The sequence below is a fragment of the Saccopteryx bilineata genome, chromosome 5 (assembly GCF_036850765.1).
Source record: "Saccopteryx bilineata isolate mSacBil1 chromosome 5, mSacBil1_pri_phased_curated, whole genome shotgun sequence".
Taxonomy (NCBI): domain Eukaryota; kingdom Metazoa; phylum Chordata; class Mammalia; order Chiroptera; family Emballonuridae; genus Saccopteryx; species Saccopteryx bilineata.
The window spans coordinates 174,434,610-174,455,420 of record NC_089494.1 but is presented as its reverse complement, the minus strand read 5'-3'; the positions used below and the strand labels follow the sequence as shown (position 1 = coordinate 174,455,420).

Below are 20,811 nucleotides of genomic sequence, written 5' to 3'. Positions count from 1 at the left end.
CCTGGGTTTTAAAGAACATTTTATGAACTTGACTCCAATGGCAAGAGAAGTGAAGGCAAAGATAAATGAATGGGACTACATCAGAATTAAAAGTTTTTGCTCAGCAAGAGAAACTGATATCAAAATAAACAGACAGCCAACTATATGGGAACTGATATTTTCAAACGACAGCTCAGATAAGGGCCTAATATCCAAAATTTACAAAGAACTCATAAAACTCAACAACAAACAAACAAGCAATCCAATAAAAAAATGGGAAGAGGACATGAACAGACACTTCTCCCAGGAAGAGATACAAATGGCCAACAGATATATGAAAAGATGCTCAGCTTCATTAGTTATTAGAGAAATGCAAATCAAAACTACAATGAGATACCACCTCACTCCTGTTAGATTAGCTATTATCAACAAGACGGGTAATAGCAAATGTTGGAGAGGCTGTGGAGAAAAAGGAACCCTCATTCACTGTTGGTGGGACTGTAAAGTAGTACAACCATTATGGAGGAAAGTATGGTGGTTCCTCAAAAAACTGCAAATAGAACTACCTTATGACCCAGCAATCCCTGTACTGGGTATATACCCCAAAACCTCAGAAACATTGATACGTGAAGACACATGTAGCCCCATGTTCATTGCAGCACTGTTCACAGTGGCCAAGACATGGAAACAACCAAAAAGCCCTTCAATAGAAGACTGGATAAAGAAGATGTGGCACATATACACTATGAAATACTACTCAGCCATAAGAAATGATGACATCAGATCATTTACAGCAAAATGGTGGGATCTTGATAACATTATAAGGAGTGAAATAAGCAAATCAGAAAAAAACAAGAACTACATGATTCCATACATTGGTGGAACATAAAAATGAGACTAAGAGACATGGACAAGAGTGTGGTGGTTACCAAGGGTGGGGGGGGGAGGGAGGACATGGGAGGGAGGGAGGGAGAGAGTTAGGGGGAGGGGGAGGGGCACAGAGAACTAGATGGAGGGTGACGGAGGACAATCTGACTTTGGGCGAGGGGTTTGCAACATAATTTGATGACAAAATAACCTAGACATGTTTTCTTTGAATATATGTACCCTGATTTATTAATGTCATCCCATTACCATTAATAAAAATTTATTAAAAAAAAAATATCTTATGTGTAAGGCATTATAAAAGTATTAAGAGAAAAACCTATTTTAACTGTTTCCCATAGGTTCTGATGTGTAGGGTTCTTATATTATTTTCTAGCTATTATAAGATTTTTATGTGAAATTTTCAAAGGAAAAGATCTTTTCCAAAGAGTTAAGATGATATTTATTTTACTTTATTTTGGGGTTTATTTTTAATTTCTAGGTGATGAGAAAATATTTTTATTTTTATCATTTCCAACTTGATTTAAAATGATCTGAGAAATATTATCTGCATTATTTCCATTTATTAATATTTTTTGTGAAACTGTGATCCCTTGAAAAGGTTTGTTTCTAAGTATAGATGTATAACAATATCTTTAAAATAACATGTCAATTAAGTATTATATACACAAAGCAACAGTAATAGTGTTTCAATACATGTAGATGGTAGTATTATGAAGACTTAAGAACTGAAGCACTGGGATGATTCTGTAAAATTTGCTAAATGAGTCTATGATGTTTTAAATTCAAAATAAGAATGAAAGACTATCAAAAGTATAGTTTAGTAGCTTTCACTGTTATAATAGTATGTACTCTCAAAAATAATCTAAATCTGATAAAAAGTTTATGTACCAAACAGAAAATTTAATGATGAAAATGGTCTCTGGAAAACACATAACCACCCACATTTACAAGTTTCACTGGATTCAAAAGACCTAAGGTCTCTGATACAGTTTTTCTTTAGTATGCCTACAAAGTTTTGAAATTGAAAATTATACATGTAATCCTGTTGCTAGTAAAGCTAATGTGGAGATTGAATCAGCAGCAGTTAATTCATCAACAATTCAGTGGTGTTGATAAGGTACTGCCAGGCATCTCACTTGAAGAATTCTAAGAATTTGTCTCCTTCTTTAAATCTTATGGTCACAGAATTATGTTATAATATCCACTCTACTTCTAATAGTTCCACTTAATATTTCAACAGGTATCTGAATAGACAGGAATTTATATATAATTTATATTTATATATTTTTTAATATATATATTTGAGCTAACACAGCAGAGCCTTGGTAAGTAATTAATCTCAGAATGGGAAAAAGCAAAAATCACTTAGCTTGGCTCAGCCATGCTTCACTCTGACTTTGGTGTACCTCTTCACGTGTGGACATACCGAAAATAAAGCCAAAAACAGCTCAAGAATGAAGTTTGTTTTAAAATGGAGACTGGTAGGCCCTGGCCGGTTGGCTCAGCGGTAGAGCGTCGGCCTAGCGTGCGGAAAACCCGGGTTCGATTCCCGGCCAGGGCACACAGGAGAAGCGCCCATTTGCTTCTCCACCCCTCCGCCGCGCTTTCCTCTCTGTCTCTCTCTTCCCCTCCTGCAGCCAAGGCTCCATTGGAGCAAACATGGCCCGGGCGCTGGGGATGGCTCTGTGGCCTCTACCTCAGGCGCTAGAGTGGCTCTGGTCGCAACATGGCGACGCCCAGGATGGGCAGAGCATCGCCCCCTGCTGGGCAGAGCGTCGCCCCTGGTGGGCGTGCCGGGTGGATCCCGGTTGGGCGCATGCCGGAGTCTGTCTGACTGTCTCTCCCCGTTTCCAGCTTCAGAAAAATGAAAAAAATAAAAAAAAAATAAAATGGAGACTGGTAAAAGGACAGGAAGATGTTGGTAAAAAATATTAACAATTACACAGATTATCCATATGACCTAGGGAGACTTGAATGGTGAGAGACAGGTTTTGTTACAAATTGAAAATCACTATACATATTTTGTCCTTCTACCAGCAGAGAAAATAATTGCATTAGCTTTAATAGCTTGTATCACAAAAATTTCCACCAGTATAGAAAATTACTAATCTAATGCTGAGCATGTTTTTTCCCCAACATTAAATATTTCCTTGAGTGTGTGCTATTCCATGCCTCTCCCCATCCTAATTCCCTTATAATATCATATATGCTAATTTTCAAAATAACAAAGGTCACTGATGGATCTATTCTCAACCTAGTGATTTATTTACTTAACTAGAAGTTCCTTGCCACATTTAACCAGCAACAGTTCATTAGTGAAGTCAGTTTGCTCCTGTAGAGAAAAACGGAAAAAATGAAGAACCAGCGTCAACCTAACATCGATTAACTAACTTGACTGCCAGTTTATCCTGTAATCTACTCTCTATCATGTTTATTATAGAAACCTCTCGTTATCTGACAAATTTTGATCACTATAATTTTAAGAGGTGATACCTTTCCTCCTTAAACATTTGATTGCTTTCTATGATAAAAAAGCAATTGCATTCTATTGCTTTACATGAAAAAATCCTCTGCTTTCATCGAAGATTTGAAAGAAGGAAAACTTAGATGTCAAAGATGCTCAAGATTATACATTTCTAAACTATTTCTTGAATTCTTTTTCATATGCTGTAAATTCAGCAGCACTTTGAATATGCAGAAAAATAAAAATAAAATAAAGTGTCATTGAGAAATGGAATCAGCTGTTTGTTTCTTTTTGAGTCAAACAGTTAATACTTTCACTGTTAAAAAACTAAATTCTCTAAACACTCTCTGTATTTTATTAGTAGACCTGTATACACAGTATATAAAATATAGATATATTCTAAAGTCAAATATAGATTATTTTTAGATATTTCAGATTGTTTATTTGCCTAATTAATACCTTTTCTCCCATTATTTTGAATAGAATTCAATGTTGGTATTCTATATGCATAATTTTTGCATGTTTATGTTCTCATTTAAAATGTGAAAAATATATTACACAAAAATAATTTTTATGTTATTTGTCATTACTTTTCTAGTTTTTTAAAATTTTTATTTTTAATTTATTGTGTTTACATGGATTCAAGTGTCCCACTGAATATAACTCCCTCACCCCCACCTGTGTCCCTTTTTGTACCCCCTCTTTTCCCCTCCCTTTTTTTCTCTCCCCCCTTCCCTCTAGGCCTTGCTGTCCTGTTATCTATAGCTCTGTATTATGTATATCAGGGGTCGGGAATCTATGGCTCACGAGACAGATGTGGCTTTTTTGATGGCTGCATCTGGCTCGCAGAAAAATCTTTAATAAAAAAAAATGTTAAAAATATAAAACATTCTCATGTATTACAATCCATTCATTTCCTACCGCTCATGTTCATAGTTGCAGGTGGCTGGAGCCAATCACAGCTGTCCTCCAGGACAACACCAAATTTTTACTGGATAATGTATAACGTACACGGGTCGTTGTATGGCTCTCACAGAATTCCATTTTAAAATATATGGCGTTCATGGCTCTCTCAGCCAAAAAGGTTCCCAACCCATGATGTATATAAAGTTTCACTAATCCCTTTACCTTCTCTAATCCCATAGCCTCATCCCCCTTCCCTCTGATCTCTGACCACACCACTGCCTCTATTCCGTTCCTCACTTCACTTTGTTCATTAGATTCCACATATATGTGAAATCATATGATATTTTTCTTTCTTGGCCTGGCTTATTTCACTTAGCATAATAATCTCCAGGTCCATCTATGCTGTCACAAAAGTTAGGATTTCCATCTTTCTCACAGCAGTGTAGCATTCCATTGTGTATATGTACCACAGCTTTTTTTTGTGTGTGTGTGTGTGTATTTTTCTGAAGCTGGAAACAGGGAGAGACAGTCAGACAGACTCCCGCATGCGCCCGACCGGGATCCACCCGGCACGCCCACCAGGGGCGATGCTCTGCCCACCAGGGGGCAATGCTCTGCCCCTCTGGGCGTCGCTCTGCAGCGACCAGAGCCACTCCAGCGCCCGGGGCAGAGGCCAAGGAGCCATCCCCAGCACCCGGGCCATCTTTGCTCCAATGGAACCTTGGCTGCGGGAGGGGAAGAGAGAGACAGAGAGGAAGGGGGGGGGGAGAAGCAAATGGGCGCTTCTCCTATGTGCCCTGGCCGGGAATCGAACCCGGGTCCCCCGCACGCCAGGCTGACGCTCTACCGCTGAGCCAACTGGCCAGGGCCGTACCACAGCTTTTTAATCCACTCGTCCACTGACAGACACTTGGGCTGTTTCCAGATCTTGGCTACTGTAAACAATGCTGCAATAAACATAGGATGCATATCTTCTTTAGAATCAGTGATTTGGTATTCTTAGGATATATTCCTAAAAGTGGGATAGCTGGGTCAAAAGGCAGTTCCATTTAAAATTTTTTGAGAAAACCCCATACAGTTCTCCACAGTGGCTGCACCAGTCTGCATTCCAACCAGCAGTGCAGGAGGGTTCCCCTTTCCCCATATCATCGCCAGCACTTATTGTGTGTTGTTTTGTTAATGAGCACCATTCTGACAGGTGTGAAGTGATATCTCATTGTGGTTTTAATTTGCATTTCTCTGATGACCAGTGACGTTGAACATTTTTTCATCTGTCTATTGGCCATCTGTATGTCCTTTATGGAGAAGTGTCCATTCATTTCTTTTGCCCATTTTTGATTGGATTGTTTATCTTCCTGGTGTTGAGTTTTACAAGTTCTTTATAAATTTTGGTTATTAGCCCCTTATCAGATGTATTGTCAAATATGTTCTCCCATTGTGTAGTTTGTCTTTTTATTTTGTTCATATTGTCTTTAGCAGTGCAAAAGCTTTTTAGTTTAATATAATCCCATTTATTCATCCTATCCTTTATTTCACTTGCCCGTGGAGATAAATCAGCAAATATGTTGCTGTGAGAGATGTTGGAGAGCTACTATGTGGAGCTGCCTATGTTTCCTTCTAAGATGCTTATGGTTTCCCAACTTACATTTAAGTCTTTTCTCCATTTTGAGTTTATTTTTGTGAATGGTGTAAGTTGGTGGTCTAGTTTCATTTTTTGCAGGTAGCTGTCCAATAGGTTAGGCCATCTTGAATATCTTAAAAATCATTGTTTTAAACTCTGCATCTGGTATTTTGGTTACTTCCATCTCATTCAGTTCTTTTTCTGGGGATTTCTCTTGTTGATTCATTTGGGTTGCATTTCTCTGCCCATTTTATCTGTGTATAGGTAGTGCTATCTGACTTTGAACTTTTTGTGTGGTCTTTATGAAGAAGATGGGCTCGATGGTAATGTCCTCCAGGTCATTTGTTTTCTTTGTTCTAGGAATACTTCTTGAGTACTATTTTCCCTCTTGTTGTGAGTATTAGATGCAGTTGGTCCTTTAGTGGGTATGGTTATCCCTGAAGGCTGGCTGGCTCTAAGGGTCAACCTTGATTATGTGTATTACACACTGTATTACACACTGTTCAATGTCTGTTTTGTTGGACCTATTTATTCTCCACAGTGTCTGGTGCCTGCTAGCTAGACTGCACCTTTAGGTGCTCTTGTGTAGGTAGTTGATTCTAGGGTTGGTGCTGTCCGCCATACACTACCAGTAGTGTTGAGTCTAGTTCTTCTTGGGTTGGCGTCAGCTGTTGTTTGTAACCCACTATGGGCTACCAGTCTACAGCTACTGCACTTTTCGCTCTTTGTGTCTGTGTTTTCTGTGTCTGGGTACTGTGGGAGGGGCTAACCTTTGTGTAAGGATCTGTTTCCTCCTGCTTAGAGATGACAGCAGCTCCATAAAAGCCCCAAGCTCTGTAGGTTTGTCTCCACTTTTCAGCTGCTCCTCCTCCTCTTGCAGCTGCCTGATCTTCCCACAGAGTCTTCTGTAGTAAGACTGTAGTGTGGACTTAGTTGACCTCACCCAACCAATCCCTCTACATGTTGCATACCTGGTGGGTTAGGGCAGTTGAGGTATGAATACAACATTTGTGGGACTTCAGGAGTCTCTTGGTCAGGGGCTCAGTACAGGGAATGTGGCCCCTACTCCAGAGCTTGATCCTTCAGCCACTGCTGGATACTCAAATTTTATTTCTCCCTAACAACTTGAGCAGCAGGCTCAGACCAAGTGTGGCCGACAGTTCCCTCTTGGGACTGATGGTGCCCCTCCCAAAGGGGGCTAAGCCCCTCGACCAGATCCAACAATAGACTCACAGGGACCCACACTTTAAATGTCCATGCTCCAAGCCTCTCTCCCTTCCCCCTGTGGGATCTAGCCTAGTGGACAGAATATTCAGCGCCCGGGCCGGCTGACTGTGAAGCTCCAGCCTATCCAATACACATGAGCTGCTGTGCCGGTGCTGATCACAGAGAGTGGAACTTGCCTCGCGTGGGCCTGGTGTGAGAAGGTTTTCCTTAGGATACCACTCTAGTAAGGGTTGTTAGGTCCTGAACCAATGCTTTCCACAGCTGGCCCCTGGATGTGCCAGCCCTGAGCCTCTCAAGCAGAAACCCAGAGCAGATCAGTGGGAGACACTGCCCATGACTGGCCCTCAGCAACCTTCTTGGAGCTACAAGCAATTCAGAATTTGTGGCTGCCTCTGCTGGGCTCAGGTGTACATGGAAATACCAAGCTGCACTCCTAGGCTGGCTTTTACCCACTCTGGGCCAGGGGGAAAGTCCGCTCCAACGGCCAGGTTTACCTGAGTCTCGCCTCCTGCAGCCTGTCTGCTGGCTGCTTGTTGGGCTCAGCTGTTGAAAAAAACCTCTGCTAGAGTCTAGAGCCTGTGGCAATTCAGCGATTAGGAAGGATGGTAGGTTTGGCTCCGCCCCTTGGCCCCAGGTGTCAGTCTGTCCATACTTTTTTCAAGGCCTATGAGACCGAGAGGTGTGGTCTGCCCACCCACAGTTTCAACTGAGTCTCTTGTGAGGTGGAAGCATCAGTTACAGACTCAGGAAAGTGTGTTGGGGGGAGGGGAGCTCTGGTCTGGACACCAGAAAACTGAGTCACTGACGTGCCCCCTGATTCCTGGTCTCTCAGAACGACCCGTCGCCATCACTGGTGTATGAGATATTCCCGAGAGCAGCGCAGCTGCCTTCCTCCAGGCTGATGCCATTCAGAGGTGATTGCTCCATCCAAGAAAGATGGCGACTGCAGTACTGGAGAATGACTCAGCACAGGGGTTCTGGTTTCCATCCCCCACAGTGTCTCTCCCTGTGCCTCCAACTTTACACTCTCCTCCTGCAACTCCAGTCCTCTCAGCTCTCCCCCGCCAGAGCTGTGAACGAGGTTTTCTGCATGGGCCCTTTAAAACGGAGTCTGCATCTGAGAGCTCTCTTTCTTGCAGACAGAAACCCAGCTCTTTTCATAGCTAAATGCTGTCTGGGCTCCTATTCTAGGCTCTTGTACTCTAGGTTGGGGCTCTGGGCCTGGGGCTGAAGACCCACACCTCTCAGGGGGACCCACCCTGCTTTGAGAGTCCCTCCGGACCCTCAGCCGCCACTTACTCCTGGGAGCAAGAGCTCTTTCTGTGTCTCTGCCCTTCCTACCAGTCTCGGTGTGGCTTCTTTGGTGGTCCTTGGTTATAGACTCCTCTTAGTTTAGTCCAAAGTTGGTTTTTCAAGATGATTGTTCTTAAATTCAGTTGTAATCCATTTGGTCCTGGGAGGTGGCAGTTGGAACGTTCGCCTACTCCGTCGCCATCTTTCCTCACAGTTTTATAGTTTTAAAAAATAAATTTAAACAATATTATGTAACAGTATTTTGCCATATGGGTAACATAGCTGAATGTTAGAGGAAGTCTAATTTATAAACATCTTTTGATAAGGTTCTCAGCATTCTTAATGAATTTCTTTTTTTTTAAATGCTTTTTTTTTTTAAGATTTTATTTATTCATTTTAGAGAGAGGAGAGAGAGACAGAGAGAGAGAAGGGGGGAGGAGCAGGAAGCATCAACTCCCATATGTGCCTTGACCAGGCAAGCCCAGGGTTTTGAACCGGCAACCTCAGCATTTCTAGGTTGACGCTTTATCCACTGCGCCACCACAGGTCAGGCCTTAATGAATTTCTTAAGATGTCAGTCTAGGAATTTGTTTGTTTTTCTCCTCTGAACTTGGAACTATAGGAGAAAAAGTCGTTTTAATCAAGTAAATATGTTTTTTAGATATATTATTTTTTTTAAAAATTTAAAAGATTTGTTCATTTTAGAGAGGAGAGAGAGAGAGGGAAGGGTAGATGAGCAGGAAGCATTAATTCCCATATGTGCCTTGACCAGGCAAGCCCAGAGTTTTTAACCGACGACCTCAGCATTCCAGGTTGATGCTTTATCCACTGCACCACCACAGGTCAGGCAGATATATTATCACTAAATCCAACTACCTCTTCTTTTGTTATGCTGGCTTTTTTTTTGTCCTTTTGGATAAAGAGTGGTTGTTAAAAATACATTATACACATTATGGAAGAAAATAATTTCAAAAGATACTGTTTCCTATCAAACCTCATTTTACTTACCTTCTAAATTTTATCCTATATTTAGCTACAAGAATTTGTCTTCATCTTTTACAAAAATTGTACCTACTCTGTTGCCCTAAAGTTCTAGCTTGCTTATGAGAGATTATTAGATACTGATATTATAATATAAACAATAAAGAAACTAAATCAAGGCTAAATAAAATGGCAACTTACTTGGTAACTTACATTAAATATTATTTAATACATTAAATAATATTCTGAATTTCTCCAACTCTAAAATGGGAGTAAAAATACTTACCTCAAAGCTTTTTTGGGGATAAAATAATAGACCTGGGTACCTGAAAACTATAATGCACTGTGGTGTTATTGTTAAACTATTCACACTATAAAAGGCAGTGGTGTTAATATAGACATAAAACTTTGTGGATTGGCATTTATATTAGACTTTTAGAATCTATTCTAACTTTAAGAATACAAATGCATTTTAAAGTTTTTATCTATATAAAACTCATATTTAGTCCAAATTTAAAGGATAGCTATAAACCAAGGATAATTCAATGACTGTTTTGCTTACTTTATGACAGTATAAGTAAACAGGTAACATTATATAAATAAAATAAAAGTTATTTAATAAAATTTCAGGCTAGTGTTCATAATGAAGCACCGAATAATTATTGCTTATTCATTTCAGTGTTCATATAACTTATATCAGTCTTCAACAAATTGATTATAATGTAACAAAAAACCATATTAAAGTATTCTAGTGTTAAGCAGTCTTTTTCCAAAATACATTCAGCTTAATACAATCCATTTCATTCTATTCATCAGTTACATAATTTTATATATATTTCAATTAATAAGGAGTGGTTGAAGTGTTAAGCATCATATTAGCTATTTAAGTAAAAGTAGATTGGAAAAACATTGGCACTAGATAATTCTTTTGTCAATTCTTTTTTTATTTTTTTGTGGCAGAGACAGAGAGGATCAGAGAGAGGGACAGACAGGGACAGAGAGACAGGAAGGGAGAGAGATGAGAAATATCAATTCTTCGTTGTGGCTCCTTAGTTGTTCATTGATTGATTTCTCATATGTGCTTTGGCTGGGGGGCTACAGCAGACTGAGTGATCCCTTGCTCGAGCCAGCGACCTTGGGTCCAAGCTGGTGAGCCTTGCTCAAACCAGATGAGCCTGCGCTCAAGCTGGTGACCTTGGGGTCTTGAACCTGGGTCCTCTGCATCCCAGTCCAACGCTCTATCCACTGTGCCACCTCTTGGTCAGGTTCTTTAGTCATTTCAAGATCAAAATAGTATGGAAACTCAGACATAAAGGTCAAAGTGAAATTTTAAACTAAATTTACTGCGGTAAAACTGCCAGAAAGATTCCTTCTTTGGAGAGCCAGCCTCCCTCTCCCTTACTCCCTACTGTTCTACTTTATGATAGTGTAAACAAGCAGGTAACATTATATAAATAAAATAAAATGTAAAGTTTTAAATGTAAAGTGATAGTAATAAAGCTAGTATAGTTGAGGAGAAATAGAAGAATACTACAACATCTCTTCTTTTGTACAAATTCTTTAGATACAAAAGATTGTCATAAATGTCTTGGATAGCTTTCAAAATTGAAACATTTAACCTTCAATTACTAAAAATAGAATAATGACTATTACAATTTTTGAGTACATATTAGGTTTCAGATGTGAAATTAAGTGTTTTACATTTATCATTCTTAAAACAACCCTGAAAGAAAGGGATTATTATAATTATGCTCACTTTTACAAACTGGGAAATAGAGAGGTTATATAAATTATTCAAGATCATAGAACCAAATGGAGTAGGGTTTAAATTTGAAACCAAGTCCATCTAACAACAAAGTTCATGCTTTTTCTACTCCAATTGTCTGCTTCAGGGAACAAATATGATAGATGCATGTTGAAATTAAAGTTAACTGAAATCTTCTCATAGCATTTTTCAAGCTTCCATTCTAATAGTTGCAGAGTACTGTTTATGTTTCAATTACAAAAGCCATTTTTTAATCTGTTATAGAACCTGACACAGAATAGAATATAAATCTGAATTGTCATTATCCTAAATTTAATAAATATGCTTTTATAGGGCATGCATTATACCAACATTTATATCTGAACCAAGGAGATTTCAAATAAACAATATTAGGAGGGAAAAGGAAGACAAAATTTCAGATAAATAAATAAACTTAAAAATATTTTATATAGACATAGAGAACAGTAGAAAATTTATGTCCACACCAAAACTGCATGTAGACATTAAAAGCAGCTTTATTTATAATTGCTAAAACTTGGAACTGGAAATTAAACAAAGGTCTGAAGTATTTGAGTGCATATTCAATAAGAATGTGAGTGTTGAGATGTTTTAATTTTCCCTAATCTTGTTTCCTTCTCCTCAGTTCCAAAGTCACTTTGAAAACTAACAGTCACACAAACCAGCAGTCTATGAACCACTGGACGGAGAGCTGATTACTTGACTCATCTTCCAGTTCTGTGGAAACCTATCTTCACAGTGCTTATCTCTTTATTTGACTTGACTCAGAGATCTCTCAACACAAACAGCCTTTTCCCTGCAGGTTTTGCCAAGAACAGTCAGCAGCAATTATTTAGTACTGGAGTTGCCTGAGATGGCCATAAAAGTTGAGGTAAATAAAAAGATGACAATAAAAATGAAAAAAATAAAGTTAAAAGCTAGGGAATTCAATATCCGTAGGGGCTGCAAAAGCTCTGACATGTTCCTGGGAATCTAGAAGGTTATCTATACATATATAGTATTATTTGCATGAACTAGAAAAACCAGAGAAGATCTAAGCTCTCACCTTTGGGTGACTTCAAAACTCTGAACGAATAGAAAATGAAAGCTAAGGCAGAGGTACGACAGCCAGCCTCTGTTGAAAACGTGCCCCAACATGCACATAGAGGCCCTCAACAAAGGCTAAGAAACTTATTGTGTACAGAAACTTAAGGAAATCTCTGTCTAATAATTCTCTAAATATGTACTAACTAAACAGTAGTCATGAATGACAAAGACTACAAATTATACAGGTTTAGTTCAGGAAAGTCACTAAACAAATAAATATTATCAGTCACCACCACAAAAACAAACAACAAAAACCCTGCAGAAGTGGCACGATGATTTCAGAATTGCCATATTATAGCATTTAAAAAATTCAGTTTTCAACAAGAACAAAACTATGAGATGTTGAATTTAATAGACAGTCTTTAAATTAGCTAGTTTAAATATGTTCAATGAACTAAAGGAACCCATGTCTAAAGAAATAAAAAAAGTATGTGTAAAGAACTAAAAGGATGATGTCTAACCAAGTATAGAATATCAACTACAAGACTGAAATTATAAAAAGGAATAAAATAGAAATTCTGAACTTGAATTGTATAATTATTGAAAAAAAATTCACTGAAGAGGTTCAACAGCAGATAAACTGGTAAAAGAAGTATCATCCAATATAAAGATAGGTCAATTTAAATTATCTTGTTTGAGAAGCAGAATGAAATAAGAATGTATAAAAATGAACAGATCCTAAGCCCTGGCCGGTTGGCTCAGCGGTAGAGCGTCGGCCTAGCGTGCGGAGGACCCGGGTTCGATTCCCGGCCAGGGCACACAGGAGAAGCGCCCATTTGCTTCTCCACCCCTCTGCCGCACTTTCCTCTCTGTCTCTCTCTTCCCCTCCCGCAGCCAAAGCTCCATTGGAGCAAAGATGGCCCGGGCGCTGGGGATGGCTCTGTGGCCTCTGCCTCAGGTGCTAAAGTGGCTCTGGTCGCAATATGGCGACGCCCCGGAGGGGCAGAGCATCGCCCCCTGGTGGGCAGAGCGTCGCCCCATGGTGGGCGTGCCGGGTGGATCCCGGTCGGGCGCATGCCGGAGTCTGTCTGACTGTCTCTCCCCGTTTCCAGCTTCAGAAAAATGAAAAAAAAAAAAAAAAAAAGAACAGATCCTAAACAACCTTTGGGACTCCATCAATTTTAACAAATATAGATAGTAAGAATCCCAGGGAAGGTTAGAGAGAAAGGGGCAGAAGTACTATTTGAAGAAATAATTGTGAAGACTTCGACAGTTTGATGAAAAACAATCTACACATCCGAGAATCTCAATTAACTCCCAGTATGAAAACTCAAAGAAATCCACATTTAGACATACCATAATCAAATTGTCAAAAGCTAATGACAGAGAACTTTAATCAATGCAAGAGAGAAGCAACCCATAAATTAGGCATCAGCAAAATTAAAAACTTATGTGCTTCAAATGACATTATTAAGACAGTGGAGAAATAGTGTATAGAATGAAAGAAAACATGCAAATACTACATCTGATAAGGAATTTATATCAAGAATATAAAAAGAGTTCTACAGTTCAACAATTAAAAATGACTTAATTCAAAAATGTGCCAAGGATTTGAACAGCCATTTCTGTAAGGAAGACATACAAATGATTAATGGGAATGAAAAGATATGCAACATTATTGGGGAAATGCTAATCAAAATAAAAATGAGACACTACTTCACCCACTAGGAAGGCTAAGCTCAAAAAGAGTAACAACTGTTTTTAAGGATGTAGAAAAGTTGAAACCTTCATACATTGCTAAGAGGAATGCAAAATGGTGCAGACACTTTATAGAACACTTGAAATTCCTTAGTATGTTACACATTAGTTTCATATAACCCAGAAAATCAACTCCAAAGTATATATTCAAAATAATTGAAAATCAAATACTTGCATTTGAATGTTTGTAGCAGTAATATTAATAATAGCCCAAAGTAGAAATAACCCAAATATCCATTAACTGATAAAATTGATAAATAAAATGTAATATATCCATATAATAGAATACTATTTAGCCATAAAAGGCCTGAAGTACTACCACATGCTACAACGTGTATGAATCGTGAAAACATTATGCTAAATGAGAGAAGCCAAAAAAAAGCTAGTCACAAAGCATAGTACAAGCCATGTACTATGATTCCATTTTTTATGACATGTTTAGAGCAAGTAAATGCACAGAGATTTAAAGTAGAATAAAGTTTGTAAGGGTTTGGAGAGAGCTGAGGAGCGACATAAATGGAATTTATTTTGAGAGGGCTGATAAAATATTCTAGAATTAGATAGTGGTGATATTTATAACTGCAAAGATACTAAAACGTACTAATTTTTATATTTAAAAAGGGTAAGATTTATGGTTTCTGAATTACATTTCAATTAAAAATCTCATCCTGTGATGTCCTAAAGAACTGGGGCTCAATTTTGGTAGCTGTATAAATTTACTAGCTGTGTAAACTATTAATTTCTTCTGGGTTTAGTTTCATACTCCTGTTATAAAGTAGGGATAATCATACTTTATTAGAGGTTCTTCTGAGGATTAAATGACATCTATATTTTAAAAATCTAGTATATTTTCAAGCAGACACAATGTACTCATGTTATTCTCTTATATCTTTACTTTTACTCAACTTTCCAAACTCCCTACTCAGCTTCTCTTATTAATTTCTATGTGTATTCACCTCTCCTTTCACTATAGTGAACTATAACTAAACCATTATAGTTTCCTAAAAACTGCTTATCTGCCAAAGGAGATCTCTCTAGTATGAAGCAGAGAACTAATGTTTTTAGGTTATTAAGAGAACATATTTCAAAATTTGAAAACTATGAAATATGTTTTCATATAGAATTATTGAATTTCAAAGTTTCAAGCTATCTAACAGGTCACATAGAACAACTCTTAGCTAATGACTCATTTTACCAAAATCCACTAAATGGAACTAATATTGTCTGCTGGAATACTTCTAGTGTTTGAGAACTAGGGAGGCCTAGTTCACTTTTGGAAAACTGCAATGCAAATATTTATTTAATGTATAGGTTCTTGTGGTAGTCATATCTCTTAGAACACTGTGAAATGTTATTATAATATTTCATATATATATTCATGTAGCTGTTTTCCTTTTTGATCATCTATATTTCTAGAGGCAGAGACTATAATTACTAAATCGGTTTTGTATTCAACCACTCTCTGAGTCATGTTTATATGTGTCTTTAATAAATACAATTTGATCATGATGGAAAAAGAATGCCCTCATATATTTGGGAACATGAAAATCACTAAGAGTGCTAAAGGGAGAAAATTGTGAATCCTTGTAAAAACACCTAGTCACAAAACTATCTAATTGCAGTATCTATTGTTTAACATACACAGAAAAATTGGAATGTTTTGTCATTAAAATTACCTTTACAAGTTAGGACCTAGCCCATTATATTTATTAAGGTATTTAAAACTCTATATACATATTAATTAAAATTTAATTTTATGGAAATAATTAAGATATTTAAGTAATATTTGAATGTTTAAAATGCATAAATTATAGCTGAAAAAGTTTAGTTGACTCTATAAGGCCATGTTTAGAAAGAACAACAATGTTAAAAAACCTGAATGGCATAGTTTTTCAAAATGTTATTTCTTTCATCAATCAACAATCAGTAAGTATACATTATTATTCTATTAACTTTCAGTTTTTCTCTATTTTTATAATTCTTTCCTTCTGTAATTCTCAGTATGCATCAAGTTGATATATAAACAGATACTATGATTGCATAGAAAAAGTAGTAAAACATATTACTTGAAGGAATATGTCAAAATAATCTTCCTAACTGTATAACCAAAAAGACACAAAGATTTTATGAAATACTTGCATGAATAAAATCATATGTTAGAAAACAGCTATGCTAAAAGGACCTAAGTGATAATATTAGGAGCAATAATGATAGTAGAGTCAATTAATTTTAACATACATCCTTTAGAGTTCGTAAGTTAAATCTTTAAATACATACCAGATCTGATTTTGAAGAATCCGGACACTCTGAGAAATAAGGTGTTGAACTTCTGACTCCACTGTTATCAGCAGTTGGCTTTGGAGGCTGAGCATGCTGTCTGTAAGTAGAACTCTTAGGAGTCCAACAAAACAGGTTGATTGATTCTCGCACACAGCGTTCAATGTCAATTTCTAGATAAAAAATTGAAAAAATATATAGGATTTGAACTGCTATGTTTACGAGAAAAACATTCTTTTCAAACAGAATATATTCACACATGGCTAGAATGATAACTAATCAAGAAAGATTTCAGTAAAAAAATAATGTGATATTAATTAGCATATTTAAGAGTGGAATGGTAGGGGTTATTTTGTATCATTATACACATACATAGTCACACACATTTCCATATGTACATACATACATAATATTTTTGTGTTTTATTTGATATTATACACTCATATGATTGTGTATTTCAGTATAAATTATTTAAACATCATGGATACAACACAACTCCTATTTAAAAATGTTTCATTTTACTCTGATAATATTTTCACATTTTCAAAATAAAATACAGGTTGGGGTGGGGGGTAAAGCTGAAATTTGGGAGTGGGCAGGCAAAAGATTCAGAAGCTAGTTCATCATGATTTCTAGAAAAATGTACTTAAAGTTTCATTTCTATCTACTAAAGAAGATATAAAATAATCAGGGCAAAATTTATTGAAAATCTCAACTCAGGATTCCTCCTTTAAAAAAATAAATTGAGTTAAGCGCAGAAAGGTTCAAATGAAAAAAGATTATGCGAACTTGATTAAAATAATAAAAACATTTTCATAGATTTCATTTTCTTTTTTAGATTTGCAATTTAAGCATCTCTGAAACAGAGGTAACATATATAAGAAAAATGTTTCCATTTCAAATTTTGCTTGTATGTTATGGTGGCACTATAGCTCTTTAGGAGGTCACAATGCCTGATGAAGAGCAAAACTGTCCCGTAGGGGCAAGTGTAGAGATTACAGAAAGGCAGTAGTAATTTCATATGTTACTAGAATGAAGAAATTTAGCATGGACTGACTTTTCCTTTTCTGTATTCCTAACATTAATAAATGGCAGAACTCTCTCCACTCTTATTTAATGTGGTACTAGAGGTTCTAGCCAGAGCAATCAGACAAGACAAAGAAATAAAAGGCATCCATATCGGAAAAGAAGAAGTAAAGATATCACTTTTTGCAGATGATATGATCCTATACATCGAAAAACCCAAAGAATCCACAAAAAGACTACTAGAAACAATAAACCAATACAGTAAAGTTACAGGATACAAAATTAACATACAGAAGTCAATAGCCGTTCTATATGCCAACAATGAAACAACTGAGAACGAACTCAAAAGAATAATCCCCTTCACAATTGCAACAAAAAAAATAAAATACTTAGGAATAAACATAACAAAGAATGTAAAGGACTTATATAATGAAAATTATAAACCACTGTTAAGAGAAATCGAAAAAGATATAATGAGATGGAAGAATATTCCTTGTTCTTGGTTAGGAAGAATAAATATAATCAAGATGGCTATATTACCCAAAGCAATATACAAATTTAATGCAATTCCCATCAAAATTCCAATGACATTTTTTAAAGAAATAGAGCAAAAAATCATCAGATTTATATGGAACTATAAAAAACCCCAAATAGCCAAAGCAATCCTAAAGAAAAAGAATGAAGCTGGGGGCATTACAATACCTGACTTCAAACTCTATTATAGGGCCACAACAATCAAAACAGCATGGTATTGGCAGAAAAATAGATACTCAGACCAATGGAACAGAATAGAAAGTCCAGAAATAAAACCACATATATATAGTCAAATAATTTTTGATAAAGGGGCCAACAACACACAATGGAGAAAAGAAAGCCTCTTCAATAAATGGTGCTGGGAAAACTGGAAAGCCACATGCAAAAGAATGAAACTGGACTACAGTTTGTCCCCCTGTACTAAAATTAACTCAAAATGGGTCAAAGATCTAAACATAAGACCTGAAACAATAAAGTACATAGAAGAAGACAGAGGCACTCAACTCATGGACCTGGGTTTTAAAGAGCACTTTATGAATTTGACTCCAATGGCAAGAGAAGTGAAAGCAAAAATTAATGAATGGGACTACATCAGACTAAGAAGTTTTTGCTCAGCAAGAGAAACTGATAACAAAATAAACAGACAGCCAACTAAATGGGAAATGATATTTTCAAACAACAGCTCAGATAAGGGCCTAATATCCAAAATATACAAAGAACTCATAAAACTCAACAACAAACAAACAAACAATCCAATAAAAAAATGAGAAGAGGACATGAACAGACATTTTTCCAAGGAGGAAGTACAAATGGCCAACAGATATATGAAAAGATGCTCATCTTCTTTAGTTATTAGAGAAATGCAAATCAAAACTGCAATGAGATACCACCTCACACCTGTTAGATTAGCTATTATTAACAAGACAGGTAATAGCAAATGTTGGAGAGGCTGTGGAGAAAAAGGAACCCTCATACACTGTTGGTGGGAATGTAAAGTAGTACAACCATTATGGAAGAAAGTATGGTGGTTCCTCAAAAAACTGAAAATAGAACTACCTTATGACCCAGCAATACTTCTACTGGGTATATACCCCCAAAACTCAGAAACATTGATACGTAAAGACACATGCAGCCCCATGTTCATTGCAGCATTGTTCACAGTGGCCAGGACATGGAAACAACCAAAAAGCCCGTCAATAGATGACTGGATAAAGAAGATGTGGCACATATACACTATGGAATACTACTCAGCCATAAGAAATGATGACATCAGATCATTTACAGCAAAATGGTGGGATCTTGATAACATTATACGAAGTGAAATAAGTAAATCAGAAAAAAACAGGAACTGCATTATTCCATACGTAGGTGGGACATAAAAGTGAAACTAAGAGACATTGATAAGAGTGTGGTGGTTATGGGGGGAGGGGGAAAGGGAGAGGGAAAGGAGGAGGGGGAGGGGCACAAAGAAAACTAGATAGAAGGTGACGGAGGACAATCTGACTTTGGGTGATGAGTATGCAACATAATTGAACGACAAGATAACCTGGACTTGTTGATCTTTGAATATATGTATCCTGATTTATTGATACCGCCCCATTAAAAAAATAAAATTATTATAATAAAAAATAAATAAATAAATGGCAGATATTCTCAATTCCTCTGCAAAAGTCCAAGTGGTCAGCTTGAATGCACAATATAGAAAAATATACTACAGGTTTTATTTTATTTATTTATTTTTTATTTTTATTTTTTGTATTTATTTATTTTTCTGAAGCTGGAAACGGGGAGAGACAGTCAGACAGACTCCCGCATGCACCCGACCGGGATCCACCCGGCACGCCCACCAGGGGCGACACTCTGCCTACCAGGGAGCGATGCTCTGCCCCTCCCCGGCGTCGCTCTGTTGCGACCAGAGCCACTCTAGCGCCTGAGGCAGAGGCCGAGGAGCCATCCCCAGCGCCCAGGCCATCTTTGCTCCAATGGAGCCTCGGGCTGCGGGAGGGGAAGAGAGAGACAGAAAGGAAGGAGATGGGGAGAGGTGAAGCAGATGGGCGCTGCTCCTGTGTGCCCTGGCCGGGAATCGAACCCAGGACTTCTACACCCCAGGCCGACGCTCTACCACTGAGCCAACTGGCCAAGGCTTACTACTACAGGTTTTAAATTGCAAAGAGATAAGCTCCCAATTTCTCTTTTTGAAATGAAGAGCTTATGTATAAAGGGGAGAGGAAGATAGGCATTTAAGTCAATTCTGTGGATGGTGCAGGAGTCATTCATTTAGAGTTGTCTGCTTTTTGTAAGGTAGAAAATCGTTGGAGTAAAGGAGTAAATGCACACTGATTGAGCATCTATTACGTGACAGGCATTGCATGTTTTCACTTAGCTCATTTAATTCTTACAATTATCCTTGTAGACAAGTATTGTAATCCTCATTTCTGTTAAAGATGAACAAATTAAGACATAAGGAAGATAAGTGAATAATATGTTAAATGTGTTATTTTAAATAGAAAATGTCTGAAGTTATTAAAGGGTTATAAGACATATTTTCTTTCCCAATTTAGATTTGGAGTATGGTCAGCATGTCTGGAAAGACCAGTTACTTAATTACACATTCCTTTATCTGCTATTAGTGATGTTTGCCAACTTCACACTTGGTTATTTCCATGGCTACACAAAGAGGTCAGGTTTCATTACCCCATATGCTATTCCTAACATAATATCTAAAGAAAAAAAAAAGTTAAACATGTTTTTAGACATGGTGTATTTATTTGAACAATGGCTAATACAGTGAAATGTATTTTTTTAAATATTTTATTTATTCAGTTTTAGAGAGAGGAGACAGAGAGAAAGAGAGAGAGAGAAGAGCAAAGAGCAGGAAGCATCAACTTCCATATGTGCCTTGACTAGGCAAGCCCAAGATTTCGAACCAGCAACCTTAATATTCTTGGTTGATGCTTTATCCACTGTGCCATCACCAGGAAGGCCGAAATGAGGTTTTTTTAAAAAGCTCTGTAACATTGTCCACCTAATTCCCCAGAAAGAACAGAT

At 37.3% G+C, this 20,811-nt stretch overlaps 1 protein-coding gene and 1 non-coding gene across 3 annotated transcripts in view; both read right to left on the bottom strand.

Moving 5' to 3' along the window:
- The window catches only part of TBCK (TBC1 domain containing kinase), a 263,198-nt gene that overhangs the window by 75,609 nt on the left and 166,778 nt on the right, over nt 1–20,811 (bottom strand). For both annotated transcript variants that reach the window (XM_066278774.1, XM_066278773.1), the window contains exon 23: nt 16,204–16,376. In XM_066278774.1, coding sequence (XP_066134871.1) covers nt 16,204–16,376 — 173 coding nt within the window. The remainder of the gene's footprint in view (nt 1–16,203; nt 16,377–20,811) is intronic.
- Nucleotides 19,832–19,907, bottom strand: TRNAP-GGG (transfer RNA proline (anticodon GGG)). The gene has a single exon. It is a non-coding gene; the product is annotated as a tRNA-Pro (tRNA).